This window comes from Myodes glareolus, chromosome 4, assembly GCF_982192425.1.
Source record: "Myodes glareolus chromosome 4, mMyoGla1.1, whole genome shotgun sequence".
Classification (NCBI taxonomy): domain Eukaryota; kingdom Metazoa; phylum Chordata; class Mammalia; order Rodentia; family Cricetidae; genus Myodes; species Myodes glareolus.
The window spans coordinates 84,269,284-84,283,784 of NC_142029.1; the positions used below are offsets into that span (position 1 = coordinate 84,269,284).

The 14,501-nt window shown below is 52.4% G+C and overlaps 1 protein-coding gene across 7 annotated transcripts in view; it reads left to right on the forward strand.

The window, feature by feature from the left end:
* Tmem266 (transmembrane protein 266) overlaps positions 1-10,525 on the forward strand; it is a 152,964-nt gene extending 142,439 nt beyond the window's left edge. For all 7 annotated transcript variants that reach the window (XM_048416948.3, XM_085688777.2, XM_085688775.2 and 4 more), the window contains 3 exons: positions 787-976; positions 7,634-7,696; positions 9,286-10,525. In XM_048416948.3, coding sequence (XP_048272905.1) covers positions 787-976; positions 7,634-7,696; positions 9,286-9,878 — 846 coding nt within the window. In that variant the 3' untranslated portion in view covers positions 9,879-10,525. The remainder of the gene's footprint in view (positions 1-786; positions 977-7,633; positions 7,697-9,285) is intronic.
* Positions 10,526-14,501: the final 3,976 nt, after the last annotated feature.

A 14,501-nucleotide genomic window follows, 5' to 3' on the forward strand; every position in this document is an offset into this window, starting at 1 on the left:
GCAAACGCCAGACATTTAGAAGCCTTTCTAAGAAGCGTTCTAACAGTGATGATGATGGCGATGGCGTCACCGCTGAGATTTTTATTTCTTACCACGTCTTCAGAAAGGGTCATAAAACCCATCTACATACATCTAGATATAAAATTGCATCTACAAACCAGGAAACTGAGGCCAGAGAAAGTGAAAGGGCCTTTCCAAGGTCACAAATCTCGGCACTATCTAGCGGAGAGACGTCTCCCACAACTCGTGGAAGAGGGAAATGGATATTACTAGAAGACAAATAAGCTGGACCAGCATGTATGTGAAGCCAGCACGCTTAAACTGTGCTAGCTTGGGGGTGGGGCGTCTTCTTACTTCCATTCAGCACCTGTCGGAGCCGCCTGAAGAGGGTTTTCCTGTTATTTACTCCTTGGAGGCGCACAAGTAGCTAAAGGCGTGTTCAAATTCGATTTCCTCACCGCCGGTCCAGCGGTCCAGCGTGATCTTCCTACAAACGACAGCTGTCTTTCTAGTCACCGCCATTTTCTTAGAGTAGGGCCTGGCCTCACAGTACCCGAGACAAGTGGTCGCACTTACTGCTCGTTAAAGGTTCCGATGTGTTTAGTGTTGGTGAGAGCACACTGAGGAATGCAGCGTCCCGCCTTTGGATGCTCAGCCCTTCTATCCCTACATCCTAATACGCCGTCCAGGTGCAAAGCTCCGAGTAAGGTTGCGACCCCTGTCCCCACCCCCAACCTTCCCCCACCCCAACAGCGCACCCACCCTCAACCCTTCTGTCTTTTGCAGTTTGAGATCCGGCAGCTGCGCGCGCACCTGGCCCAGCAGGACCTGGATCTGGCTGCGGAGCGGGAGGCGGCGCTGCAAGCCCCACACGTGCTCAGCCAGCCACGCAGCCGCTACAAGGTGGTAGAGGCCGGCACGTGGGCCGAGGAGACTGCAGCCGAGAGCATTGTGGAGGAGATGAGGCCCTCTCAAGGTGAGCCCACGGTCCCCTGAGTCCCAAGGATTCCTTCCTCTTCCCACTCCATGGCTCTGCACACAGAAGTAGGGACACAGGATTCCAGGTAGTGGGGTGACTTCTAGAAGGTCTGTGCCTTCTCATCTGCCCCCACCTGTGGTGGCACTCAAAAATCAGCGCCTTCAGAACTACCTCCCAGAGCCCAGGATCTAGCCAGGATCTTGACACAAGCTAAAAATTGATCAGATCCAGGAAATCCATTCAAATGCCCATTGTGAATCAATAGTTGTTACTTTCCTGTACTTTTAAAAAAATACCTGACAAAGGAAGGAAGGTTTTGTTTGTTTGTTTTGCTTTTTGGCAAATGGTTACAGAGTGCAGCCCATCACACCTGGAAAGCTGCAGGGACAGGTGGAGTTGGCACCTTGTAGCTCCAGTCAGGAATCAGATGAAAAATTGGTACTAGCTTGCTTTCTCCATTTCTATTCAGTCTGGTGCCCCAACTCGTGGGATCGAGGATGGTCTCCCAACCTCAACTTACCTAACCTGGACATTCTCTCACTGTTCTCTCTTGAGTTCAGCACCTCCATTGCCCAGATGTGTGTCTCCTAGGTGATGATTATCCTGTTAAATTGACACCAAGATTAACCATCACTGTGGTAGGTGGAAGTCTGAGACCCTCCTGGTGGACTGCCACATACCACAGTTCAGAAAAGAAGTTCAAACTGAAAACCAGAATAGCCTGTGACCGAAGTTTTGCAGATGAGGCAAATCGAGGGCTGTAATGTGAGTGGTAGAGGGGACCTGGGACAGTACCTGAGACAGTACCCAGCCAGGTACCACACCAATGGAGCTGTTTCAAGATCCAAAGGCTACTTCTTTGTCCAGGCGGCTCTGACCTGGGCAGGGTCAGAGCTTCTCTGGACCCTGATTTTTTTTTTTTTTTTTTTTTTTTGTGACAGGGTTTCTTTGTATAACAGCCTTAGCTGTCCTGGAATGGAACTAGCTCTTGTAGACCAGGCTGACCTCAAACTCACAGAGATTGCCTACCTTTGCCTCCAGAGCACTGGGATTAAAGGCGTATGTCACCACTGCCTGGCTTGGACCCTGATTTTTAGCTGCTGTAGGGTTGTAAAGAAAACAGCCACACAGCTAGGGAGAGATGATGTTGGGCCTAGACCTTGGACTTTAGATTGTCAAAGCCAGTTTGATCCGGGAATGACTTTACCCTTTGCAGCAAGGACAGGACTAGAAAGAACTAGGGAGGCTGCACTCCCTGGTTACATAGCTTGAGGCTTTGGTGGCCTTGCCTCCAGCTCCATTGCCATACAGGGGGTATAAGGAATCAGTAGTGAATCTGTCCCACCAGTATACAGCAAGCTTCTAAAACCATTCATGTCACCCCTTGCATAATACCTTAACTGGTTCCCTGTGTTCATTCTGTAAAATGCCCAAGTCCCTTAGAGTAGAATGGTTGTTTGTTAGATGTCTCTATCAAAATGTCACAGGCTGAGAAATCTGAGCAACAGAAATAGCCTCACAGTTTTGGAAGCTAGAAGTCTGAGATCAGATTGTTGATAGGGTTGGTCCCTCTGCCATGATGGGAGTCTGTCTGTTCCTTCTACTTCTGTAGCTCCTGGTGGTTGTTGACAATCCTTGGCGACACTCAGTCTCTGCCTTCATCTTTACATGGTGTCTCCCTTTATGTCTGTGTCCAAATTCCCTATTTCTCTAGGTGTACCCTACTCTAATATCGCCTCATTTTGACTAATCCCACTGCAGGCATGTTGTTTCCAGATAAGATCACATCTTGGTACCAGGAATGGACACTTCACTCTAACACATTGGGAGGAGGGGGGCACGGTGGTAATGGACACCCTGTGAGATGCCTTCCATGCCAACTCCTGCACCCTGTTAGCCCTGTGACATCCCTGGGTACCTCCCTCTCTTTTAATGCACACTTACTTTGTGTGTCACAGTCACCCACACACAATCCAGTCCTCCATCTGCATTTTCACAGCGGTCCCCAGAGCCCTCGGTGGCACAGTCAGTGCCTCGGAAGCAGAGGGCAGGATGCAGAGGCTGTGAGAAGCCTCCATGATTCATGGCCTGTAGTAGTCCAAGGACTCGGGGCATCCCCCAGCGGATTTCTCTCTGACCAAGAGCCATGGCCAGGGTGGGATTTCCATGACATTAGAAATCACAGTCAGATGAATGAAGAGCATCCTGGGCCACTCTGAAGATTAAGAAAGGGCAACATTTGTTAGTAGCTGTGACTTCCAGGCTAGTAGGGCTCAGAGGCCCTCTGCATGCGCAGTAGGACACAGACAATCCAGGCGTTAACCTGCAGACACAGCAGTGAGTCACAGGAGCCTTGGGACATGGCCAGCATCACCGCTGCGTGGCTGTCACTCCTTAAGTGGGGGAGGGCTGCTGCGGAGGGCCAGAGCTCCAGAGCCAGCTCCAGCCCAGCCTCATTCCTCTTGAGAGGGAAGAGCTTCCCCAAGTTGCCAGCAGGTCACAGTCAGACTGTGCCGACTGGCTTCTGTTTAGACTTGCTTTAGCACAAATCATTTTTAAAACCAGGGCTACAAAGTTCCAGGCTTTGGGGCCTGCCAAGTTCACAGTGCCCCTGTATAGTCATTAATACTTCTCTCCCAAATTTATTAGTCTTGAAACTCGCCCATAACTTATGAATTACAGCTCCTGGTAGGGGTGCCACGGATTTCACCATATATCACAACTTTGGCGTCCCCCTTGCAGCACCGGCGTCCAGAGGAACAGCCACAGAGGTGCCTCCGGCCAATCTGCCCTTGGCCTTCCCTCTGCCAAGCAGCAGGGAGCAGGAAATTGAGCTGGTCCCAGGGTTTGTCTTGGAGGAGATGGGACCTGTGCTCCTGGACACAAGGAACCCTTGCTGACCCCAAGTGTGTGGGCCTGATAAAAGTGTTGGGGACCATAGGAGCCCCAGGGCTTGGTGGATAAACCTAAAAAAGCCTGAGACAACAGAGTAGCTTTTGAAGTAGTCTGAGTGAGTTTGGAACCCAGGTCCGGCTTGAATCCCAGTTCAGCCTTGAAGGTCACTTTGCCTCCCTGAGCAGGGCTGTCTTGATCTGCACAGTTACATAGGACCTTGGCTTTCAGGTCCCTGCTATTGGCACCCTAAAAGTCGTGGTGCTTTCTGAGCTACTTGGTTCAGCAGCGTGTCTGGTCTCAGAATCCCGGAAGCTCTTCACTGAGAAAGCGTGGGGATTCAGTCGTGTGTGCTGCCACCAGGCCTGGCATGCGGCAGGTGCTCGGACGGACGTTAGCATCTTCTCTCAGTGAGGGCTGCTGAGTCTTGGAGGAGCGGGAGTATGGGAGTAGGAATCAGGGCACAGCCTCTTGGGCCCTGGGATGTGTGGTTCTGTGCCAGGCACCTTTGCCACTCAGTCATATGGAGCTTAGCCATCTCTATCTCCAGGAGGCCTGGCCCAGCCACCTCACCAGCCTTTCTCCTTCTTCCTTGACCCGGAGGTCTGTGGTTCTGGTCAAGGGAGTCAGTGCCACCTCTGAACTCAGAGAGGCTTTCCCGGGATTAGGCAGGTTGTGTTTGCAAAGTGCTTACTCCTAGGGATGAGCGTCTGCCTCAGAAGCATCCTGAGAATTCAGAGCCAGCAGGAGTGCTTGTGGGCCTGTGAGGACTGTCTGTGGCTAGATAACTCAGTGGGTTTTCTAGCTGCATAGCTCCCCAACAGCTTTGCAGTTGTCACCCCTACTTTATAGGTGAGGAATCAGAAGCCCAGAGTGGCTGAGAGATTTGCCTGGGACCACACAGCAAGTGTCCACCCCAGACTGTTTTCAACTGAAGCCTATGTTTGCACCTTCTCGCCCCACAACCAAGGTCTGTCAGGCTCAGTTCTCAGTGAGTTGCTTCCGCAGACCCTTAGGGTTCCTCAGTGCTAAATCAAACAGACCTTGAAGGAAGGGCTTGATGTGAGGTGGAAGGTGAGCAGTGCCTTGTAAAGCCGTATGGTTCAGGCATTCCTCTGCCCCACACCCCTACCTCATACTGGTCACAAGCCTCTTGTTTGGTGTTTGAGTTGGAAGAGGGAGGACCCAGGGTATCCTGGGTGTAGAGGGCATTTCATGGTGTCTCTGTGGCCTCTTGAGAGGGATGGGAAAGTCTGGAAGCCCTGAAGATCTATGACAGGTATTGACCGAGGTTTTCTGTCCTGCCCGGTCCTACAGCCCTTAAGTCCCAAAGAATCACACAGAGGTCTACATTAGTTATTAACTGATTGGCCTATTAGCTCAGGTTTCTTATTAACTCTTGTAACATATATTAGCCCGTAATTCTTGTCTGTGTTAGCCACATGGCTTGATACCTTTTTCGGTGAGGCAGTCACATCTTGCTGTCTTGCTTCCTCTGCGGCTGGGTCACAATTGCAGACTGAAATTTCCCTCTTCCCAGAATTCTCATTGCCATGTCTCTACTTCCTGCCTGGTTGCCCCACCTATACTTCCTGTCTGGCTACTAGCCAATCAGCGTTTATTTAAAATATAAGTGACAGACCACTGTCACACAGAAACATATGCCAAACCAAATTACCAAGGGAACTGAGTGGCCTGTGGCCCCTGTATGGATGGGGACAGCCCCAGGGTCCTTTTCTAGGAGGATGGGCTCCAGGAGCCTGCATGAAGCATAGAGTGCCAAGTTCAGCACTAGAGGAGACAGGGTAGGCCTCAGACTTTGAAACGCCTGTGCAGCACAGGTTCTAACCCTGAACAGGACCCCAGTGGTCACCTGCCAGCCAGGATTGGTATCCAATACATTTATTGGATCGGCAAGGCAAAGCCTAGAGAAGAAGCCATGAGGTTCCCCCCCACCCTGAGTCTAGAAGCAAAGTCTTGGCAGAGGGGTCACGGTCCCTTGACCAGCCACACTGTTGATGGAAGTTGGGGTGCTGTTAAGGAAAGTGTGGAGGCCCGTGGCAGTGGCCAGGACCTGTTGCTGGGATGGGGGGGGGGGGGACGTTAACCAAGGCAAAGGCTGTGGGACTGGGGAGAGAAAACATGGATTCTCTTTGGACTTGTTGAGTCACAGGAGCTGGAGGTTGCCCAGCTGTCCAGGGACAGATGGCCAGACCAGTCAGTGCTCAGGAGCATGGTCTTGGCTGACAGTCACCTGACTGAGCATATTTTTATCAACAGCCTGGTGAAGATGCAGCATCCTCAGACATGTAGGCTGCAGACTGAGGAGACGGGACTCAGGCACCTTGGTGGCTGAGATGTGCGATGTCCTCAGCAGGCAGTTCTGGTCTGCCACTATCCCCCCCCCCAGGTCTGGGGTGGTGGTGAGGCGTTGAGGTGGGAGTCACAGGAGTGCAGTGTGTTGCGGGGTCAGCGCTGGTCTTGCCTACAGAGGAGAGCAGGGTTTCTATTGGCCCAGAGCTTGGTGTGAGTCAGCAAATGGAGTTGCTAAACACATTTGCAGGGTAGAGGCTGCTTCAGGGGCATGATTATTTAGTTTTAAAAGGACTCGTATATTAAGCAATCCCAGTCTGGCAGGGCAGTGGTGAGGATTACAGTCACAGGGCAGTTGCAGGCTCAGTAAAGCCTTGCATTTAGTAGGTGTGCGTTTCCTGATGAGATGGAGAGTCCATGCTCCACAGAGGGGTGATTGCTCACCCTCCCAGCCCCTGACCCTGCTCCCAAGGCAGAAACTCCTTGCTTTAACACCTGGCAGAGGTACAGGTACACTGTGGCCCTGAAGAGCACAAAAGAGCCAAGGTTGCCCAGTAACGGGTCATGGCAGACTCTCCTTGGAGAGGTAGCAGATTCTTCTCTGCTGTTCTGCCCAGTGAGAGAATTGGCAGGCAGGAAGCATGATTGCTCTCTGGGGCTGCGGGGTGAGACGGATGCTTCTGGAACCATCTTTCCCTGTCAGTTTCTGGGCTATCAGGGCCATCTAGCCATGAAGGCCAGCTACATCAGTCTGTAAGAGCCTTGCTAGGGACCTTCATATAATAAGGACACTGAGTTCCAGCAAGGGGTTATGACCTGATCAAGCTCTAGGTAAATGGTGGCACCGGAAACTAGCACCTGATTAAGTGAGCAGCCCCTCTGTCTGACCCCTTGGCCCTAGTTCCACCACGGCTTGCTGGGAACAGTCACTTCTGCTTCCCAGCACAGTGGCAGAATAGACGGCAATTATAGCAAAGGTTATGGATGGCCAGAGAATCTGTGCTAGCTGATGCAGGAGCAGGGCCGGGCGTCAGCCACAGAACACACCTCTGACCACAGGCGTTTCAAGACCAAGAGGCTGAGGAAACTTTTAAGATCCGTTCCTCTACCACTCGGCCTCCAGATCTGAAGGTGGCCCAGCTTCGGCCGCCAACTCAAGTGTCTCAGAAGGTAGCCTCAGGTCTTGTTACTTGTAGGCCTCAGCAGGCAGATAAGCCTGAGGGTGTGCAAGTCCCTAGCAGCCTCCACAGCCTTCCATGGGCATGTATCAAATGGCTTCTGTGCGGCCGGCTCCACTCTTGGGAACCTGACCTGCCTGGTAGCTCTGTAGTCTTCCTCATCATGCAGCAGTGCGCCCGCCACCCTCTGTTTTACAGCGGCTCAGAGAGGGCGACTTAGCTTAAACAGTGACATAATCACACGCACCCTTCTCTGTCCTCATCTCTGCAGAAGCCATGGCAAAGGACGACATGAACAGCTACATTAGCCAGTACTACAATGGGCCCAGCAGTGGTAAGTCTGGGTTGGAACTGTTTGCATGAACTATGCAGCTCCAGGACGCCTGTGACCCCAGCAAGCCCTAAACCCAAGGCTAGGTACAGTCTGGCCTGACTTCGGGTAGCAGGGCCTACCATTGTGACCCTGTAGACTTTGATAGCAGAGCTCAGGGTCCAAACACCTGGGGTTCAATACTCAGCAGACTGTTACCTGAAACTCTGATGCCCTGGAGCTGAGCCTGCAGATGCCAAGGTCAGGGCAATCAATCTCTGACCCATGATGGTTGAGTGTGGAAACCTACAGAGGGAGGGGGCTGTAATCCAGAACTCAGGTGATCTCCCACCCCAGCCGCAGACATGCTCAGGTGGCCCTGAGGGAAAGCAAACTTTCTCAACCTAACTGGTTAAAGGGACAGCAGGCCTGGCATGCTTTATACTCTTGAAATCTTAGGGGACTTACTGTCCCCTAGTGTGTTTTCTTTGGGGGACAAGATTGATTTTATATCCAGATCTTTCAGCATCTTGTTTTTCTGTAACCAAAGTCTTAAACACTGAGTTTGCATTTCATGGTCCTCAAAATTCTTGCACTGTCCACTATAAGTACAGACTATATGCAATACATGTGACCTCTATTTGATTATTTTTCTTCTCCACTATTTAACCCCCCTAAGGCGACTCTTCTCTTTTCTGCTTTCTCCCAGCCTCTTCCAAACTGCTGGTTTTCCAGCCTTGACCCATCATCTCAGTCCCCTCCCCTTAACTTGGGGGAGAAACCTATAGTTCTACACCCAGAGTAGTCCACCATCACCTCCAGTGCTTCTCAGTGAAAAGAGCTGCTGAATGCTGACTGCCCCGCGGCTCATCGGTCTGCAGAAAGCAGACTACTCAGGATGTGCCCGCCCCCAGTTAAAACGCCTTCAGGGTGACAGGTGGATCCCAGGGGCACTCCGGCTAGCCAGCTGGTAATTCCAGTCTCCATGAGAGATCCTGTCTCAAAACAATAAGGTAGAGGGTAGTAGAGGAAGACATCCAATTCAACCCCTAGCCTCCACACTTGTACTCGGGCAGGCACTTCTGCTCTCATGTGCATGCACACGTAACAATAACAACAACAACAACAACAACAATAATAAACTCAACAACTCCTTAACAGAATGCTTTTCCTAGGACAAGCTTTCTGGGGTGATTGAAATGGGCTAGCTAAGTCTATTGTGGAGACATTTTTGCCTCTTAGTTTAAATAATGACCCACAGCAAGCTGTCTGAGACTGTACTCCCAGAGCATCCCAGAAGACAGCAGCCTCCGCTGACTAAGCAGTATGGGTCTCGAGGGCAGGGCTGGCCTCTAAAGCTTCCTCTGGGAAGTGTTGTGGCCCCTCTTCATGGGTAACTGGTTGAGTGTCACAAGTCTGAACTTTGGGTCAACAAAGTGGATTGACAGCCATTCCCCTCAGTTCACACAGTGATAGTGACCTGGGTTCTCAATGGCCTCACTATGGCTACTTCTCAAGGCCTGGCCACACTTACTGCTCAGACCCACACCAGTCCTTCAGAGTCCAGCAAGGTGGGCAGAGGCAAAGTATGACCAATATTCCCTTTCTTGCAGACAGCGGGGTCCCAGAGCCAGCAGTGTGTGTGGTCACTACAGCCGCCATAGACATCCACCAGCCCAACATCTCCTCAGACCTCTTCTCGGTGGACTTGCCTCTGAAGTTCAGTGGACACAGCACCTGCGCCAGTGCCACCTCGGAGACCACTTCCCACTCAACCTGTGGATCAGTCACCAGGGCCCAGAGTGCCAGCAGCCAGACGTTGGGCTCCTCCACAGACTGTAGCACCCCCCGAGAAGAGCCGTCCTCTGAGCCAGGACCTTCTCCCCTGCCGCTGCTGCCACCCCCTCAGCAGCAGGTGGCAGAGGCCACCGTCCAGGACCTGCTGTCCTCCCTGTCCAAGGACCCCTGCCCATCCCATAAGGCCTTGGACCCAGCACCCCTGTCCCAGCCTACCCCAGCAGGTTCAGCCCAGACCAGCCCTGAGCTGGAGCGTAGGGTAAGTCTATTCAACCAGAGGAACCAGGAGGCTCTCCCTGCTCTTCAGATCAGGCCTGTCATCCACTTGCAGCCCACAGCTGGGCTGGAGGAGAAGTTCAGATCTTTGGAATCCAAAGAGCCCAAGTTGCATAGGGTTCCTGAGGCCTAGAGAGTCTGCAGGCTTGTTGAGTGGAAAGTGGGGAGACAGCCATCTTGAAGCTCTTTCAAGACCCCAGAGGCCACTCAGGACCACAAATGGGGCTCAGGATCCCGCCTGGCCTCCCTCAGGGTGCTGTCTGCCTCCAGGGAGGTGATGCCAGGCAGAGGCCACACGCCTCAGACCTCAGAGTCCAGAGCTGGGGCTTCCTCTTGCCCTACTCAGGAGAGGGTGGTGCTCATGGCTGGGGGTTGGGTTTTTTTTTGTTTTGTTTTCTTTTGTTTTTGTTTTTTTTTTTAAACCATTTTTACAAAAACCAGCCTATGGCCCAGCTTCAGCAGGGTAGAGCGTGGGGGCCAGCTCCGCCTATTTCGTTGCCTTCGTTCCTGATGCCCACCCCGGATTCTCGGGAACAGCACTGTGAGCTGGGGCTGCCCAGCCTCACCCCAAGCCGTCTTTCCAGGAATGCTGGGGGAGCCGACACAATCATAGAGACCACATCTGAGCCGATCCCACCCGGCATTCTCTCATTTCAGCATGGATGTTTCCAAGTCTCCACAGGCCGTGACGGGACGATCTCGAGGCGGGAGGGATATGGGAGGGCAGGGGCAACCATTTTATGACCCTGGCTTTAATAATAAAAACCAGCTGCACTGAGACTTCCGGGTGGTTTTTGTTTGGTTGCCAGTCCAAGGGACGTTGTCTAGAGCGGCTCACCGGGGGCAGAGTTAGCCAGGCACCTGCTTACCCAGGCTGCTCTGTCTCCTCTCTGGCAGCCTCAAGGCCTTTACAGAGGGAACAACCCTCCACCTACCTATGTAGGGCAGTGCGTACTTCCCCTCCCCCACCCCCTGGCAGAATGGAGCTCACAGCTGTCTTCCTTCCCTGGCAACTCCCAAGCAGCCACTGGACCCAGTGGTTCCACCTCTGGGGGCCTCAAACTCAACCTGGTCCAGAGCTCAGAGTTCAACATTTTGTCCACAGTAATAATTTTTGTTTGCCAGCTGCCAGTCACGCACTTGCATGACATCACCAGCTCCCTGCCCATCCCTGGTCGCTCTCTAAGTTACCTGACCCCAGCTCCCATCCTAGCCTTGCTGAGGTCCATGTCCTCCAAGGGGCTGGACTGCGGCCAACTCAGCCTGACCTGGCCTCTCTGGCTTTCCCTGTTCCATCACATCCTCCCAGGCTGCTCTCATCTCCCCTGCCCCAAATCTGTCCCAGTTTTGTGACTGTGACCATCATGTTTTCTCTTATGTGTGGGGCGGGGGCAGGGAGGTAAAGTTTGCTGGTTTAAGGGTTCCTATCTACCCCCCACCCCACGAGGACCAGAGTGGGAGCCACAGTCACTTATGAAGTAGCTCTCACTCTCAAATCTTTCTCCTCTTCGCTCTTTATGGGTACTTGTAGTATCAGTGCCTTGGCTGCAGTGGCCCCGCGTCTTCCAGCTCCTGGGTCCACTGAATTAGCCCCGGTAGGGCAGCGGTCCCTCACCTGCTCCTCTGCCTACTTCTTAGGTTATTAGACCTGGGTCCTACTTAGAGGCCCAGGGCGCAGCCTAAGCGCAGAGCCATGCTGGAAAAGGCGGAAGAACCACAGAAAAGGAGGGAAATTGCTCTGCGTAGGCCAAGACCGCTCCAGGTTCATGAGATAATGGGGGCACGGGAGGATTGCCAAGTTTGTTCCTAGCACCGAAAAAGAACTGAACAACCATGAGAGACAGAAGAGGAGGCCACAAGGAAGGGAAAATAACAGTTTTATCCCTTAGAACTGGGAGGGGCCTAGGGCTGGGAGTCTGCTAAATGGACAGACCTGGTATTTTATAGGGCCCCAGGGTCCTGGCTTTCCCCCTATTGGTTCTATACCATCCCCCTACACCCCCACACCCTCCCCAAGTCCTCCCCCACGCATGGCCGCATGTCTTCTCATCATTTTTCCTCAGTGTCTTATGAGAACTCGAAGTTGCTATCTCCCAGAGCTGGTTTCCCTTCCCTTATTGACTTAGGGCCCTCTCCCCTCCCACACACTCCCCTGACACTGATTGCTGTTGGGGGAGGGCCAATGGCTACTCTGGTTGCTTCCTGCTGACAGGGGGTGGAGTTTAGGAGCTGTCAATCCAAGAAAGAAGGGACTTTTATGAGGTGGGCTCCTGGGGGCAGTTCAGCGGGTTTCAGCAAAATTCTGGCAGGCAGTCCATGTAGTGCCCCATCTGCAGGACCATCTGTAGGAGCAGAAGGGTCAAAGGACTGAGAGGAGGATGTTAGAGGCCACTGCAGTACAGTCCAGAGTAGGCAACAGTCTGAGGTCCCTCCTAGATCACACACACACACACACACACACACACACACAGAGAGAGAGAGAGAGAGAGAGAGAGAGAGAGAGAGAGAGATCTGAGGTCCCTCCTAGATGAAAGAGACAGCGACAAGAGAGAGAGAGACAGGGGAGAAATGACATAACCATCATTTGATTTTTAAGTTTAAACAATAGTGGGCCTAGATCTCTTGGCTGCAGGGAGGCACTGCAATGTTGGACTGAGCCAAGACCATGATGTCCTCTGTCTGGAAATAATAGTCACGGGCCTTTATTCTTTGGCGGTTTTGTTGCTCTCCTTTCTCCATCACAGAGCCAGGGGGCCAGCCTGACACAGAAAGGAGGGCTTTGGAAGATATTTTGAGACCAACATACTGGAGTCATGTGTTAGGGGAACTATCGCTATGATGAAACGCCATGACCAAAGCAGCCTGGGGAGGACATACACATCCACTTCTCTGTTCTTTGTGGAAGGAAGTCAGACAGGGACTCCAGCAGGGCAGGGACCTGGAGGCAGGCGCTGATGCAGAAGCCGGGGAGGGTGCTGCCGACAGACTTGCTTCCCCTGGCTTGCTCAGCCTGCTGGGGGTCCTTTGGGAAGACAACTCCTGGTTATACAAGCTTCACGTGTGTGACTTGGCCTCAACTCTGATGTCATCCAAACGGAATGGGTTCATTAGTCCTCTCAGACTCTCCAGCAAGATTCTAGGCACGTGCTGGGCCTGCATCTAGGCCAATGATACTCTGCCTGTTTTTCAACAGAAATTGGAATCCACCTTCCCTAGTACATGTGCAGAAAGGGTGAATCCTACACCTAATAAGTGGGCCCCTCTGTTGCTTTTGAGTGCAGCTCTGGGAAGGTGTCCTTTATATGACAGAAGCTGTGATGTGCTTAAGAATTGCAGCATACCGAACTTCTTCCAACCAGAAACTGATCTTGGTAGCACTCAACCATGCTCGCAGCTGTGGGGATGTTGTTACATGCCGATTGATAGTTCCTACTAAAGGCTACTGTTTTATCCTCCAGTTTATGACAGGTCCGCATGCAGAAAAATCAGGCATTCTTTTCTAAACAGCCATGGGTCAGGGTACGGGGGCAGGGGGACTCTGCTGCTGAGACATCTATGGCACGAAAGGGGATCTATGAGCCCCCTCTCCAGAGCATCCTCTGAAGGGTTTCCTAAGATGGGCATGGGTACCCATGTCCTCTCCTTTCTCATTAGCAACCATGAAAGGAAGGGGGCTAGGCCAAATATCTGCTCTTATTGATATGACTCTTCAATATCCGATGACTTTAATGAATTCCTAATATTATATGATCCTTCATACAATCCTTCTGGAGGAAGCGTTCCCGTTGCCCCCTTTTCTCAGGCTATGATCGTAAGTGAGCATGACAAGCACCTGGTGTGAAAGTTTTGTCCTTCGTCTAGAGAAGAACGCTCTTTTTCCTTGTCTGGTGATGTCATAGCAAGCAGGAGCGCCAGGGTGCGATGGGCAGAAACAAAGGCCAGCTGCACAGAGGAGAGAGAAGGATTGGAGACGCCAGGCAGGGGCACGGGCATTAAGGTCCCAGAGCCCTCATCTCCAGCCTCCCACCCAAACAAGCTGGTCCTCCTCAGCCTCTAGCCGTTACCTGGGAAACTGCTGGGGAGGCATAGGGTCGTAGACCCTTTCCTTTCTCCTATTGGTCCTGTGTAGATACCCATCCTTTGTCCCCATGCTTTCCCTCCCTTTCTCCTCCCATTGCCTTCTGAGCAGAAAAAGCAGCTAGTATCTCATACATTTTGTCTACCTATGTCCGTCCTCTAACTGAACAAGAGGGCGACAAAGGTGTTGAAGGATACCCAACTGGCATGTGAGGGGAGTGGCCAGGCCTATTCTGGGGAGGCTTCTGTGAGGACAGCAGCCTGGGAGATAGGTTGAGTCACCAGTCAGCACAGTGAGGGGTTCTTCCCATACTTCAGCGACCCTGTGAAGCCGGTTGATGTCCATATGAAATGTCCTCAGGTCCACACTAGTGGGAGGGCCATTTGGTACCCGGCTAGGCATCTGTGTCCTCCCAGTGTTCTCCCGAGCACTTGGAGGTGAGGCTATTCCAATCCTCTGTATCATGATGGGCATGATGTCACTACAGGATTTGCCATCTTCAGGACTGGACCTGCAGGGTCAGTAGCCAGTCACCTACCCTGTAGGACTGAAAGCAGCCACCTTCCTCATCCATCTGCCACTCTGCCGAGCTCTGTTGTCCCCAGTTCCGAGCTACTGCAGCTGATCAAGCAGATCACCAACCAGGCCGTGGGCCAGATGAGCGCTGCAGATCGGCTC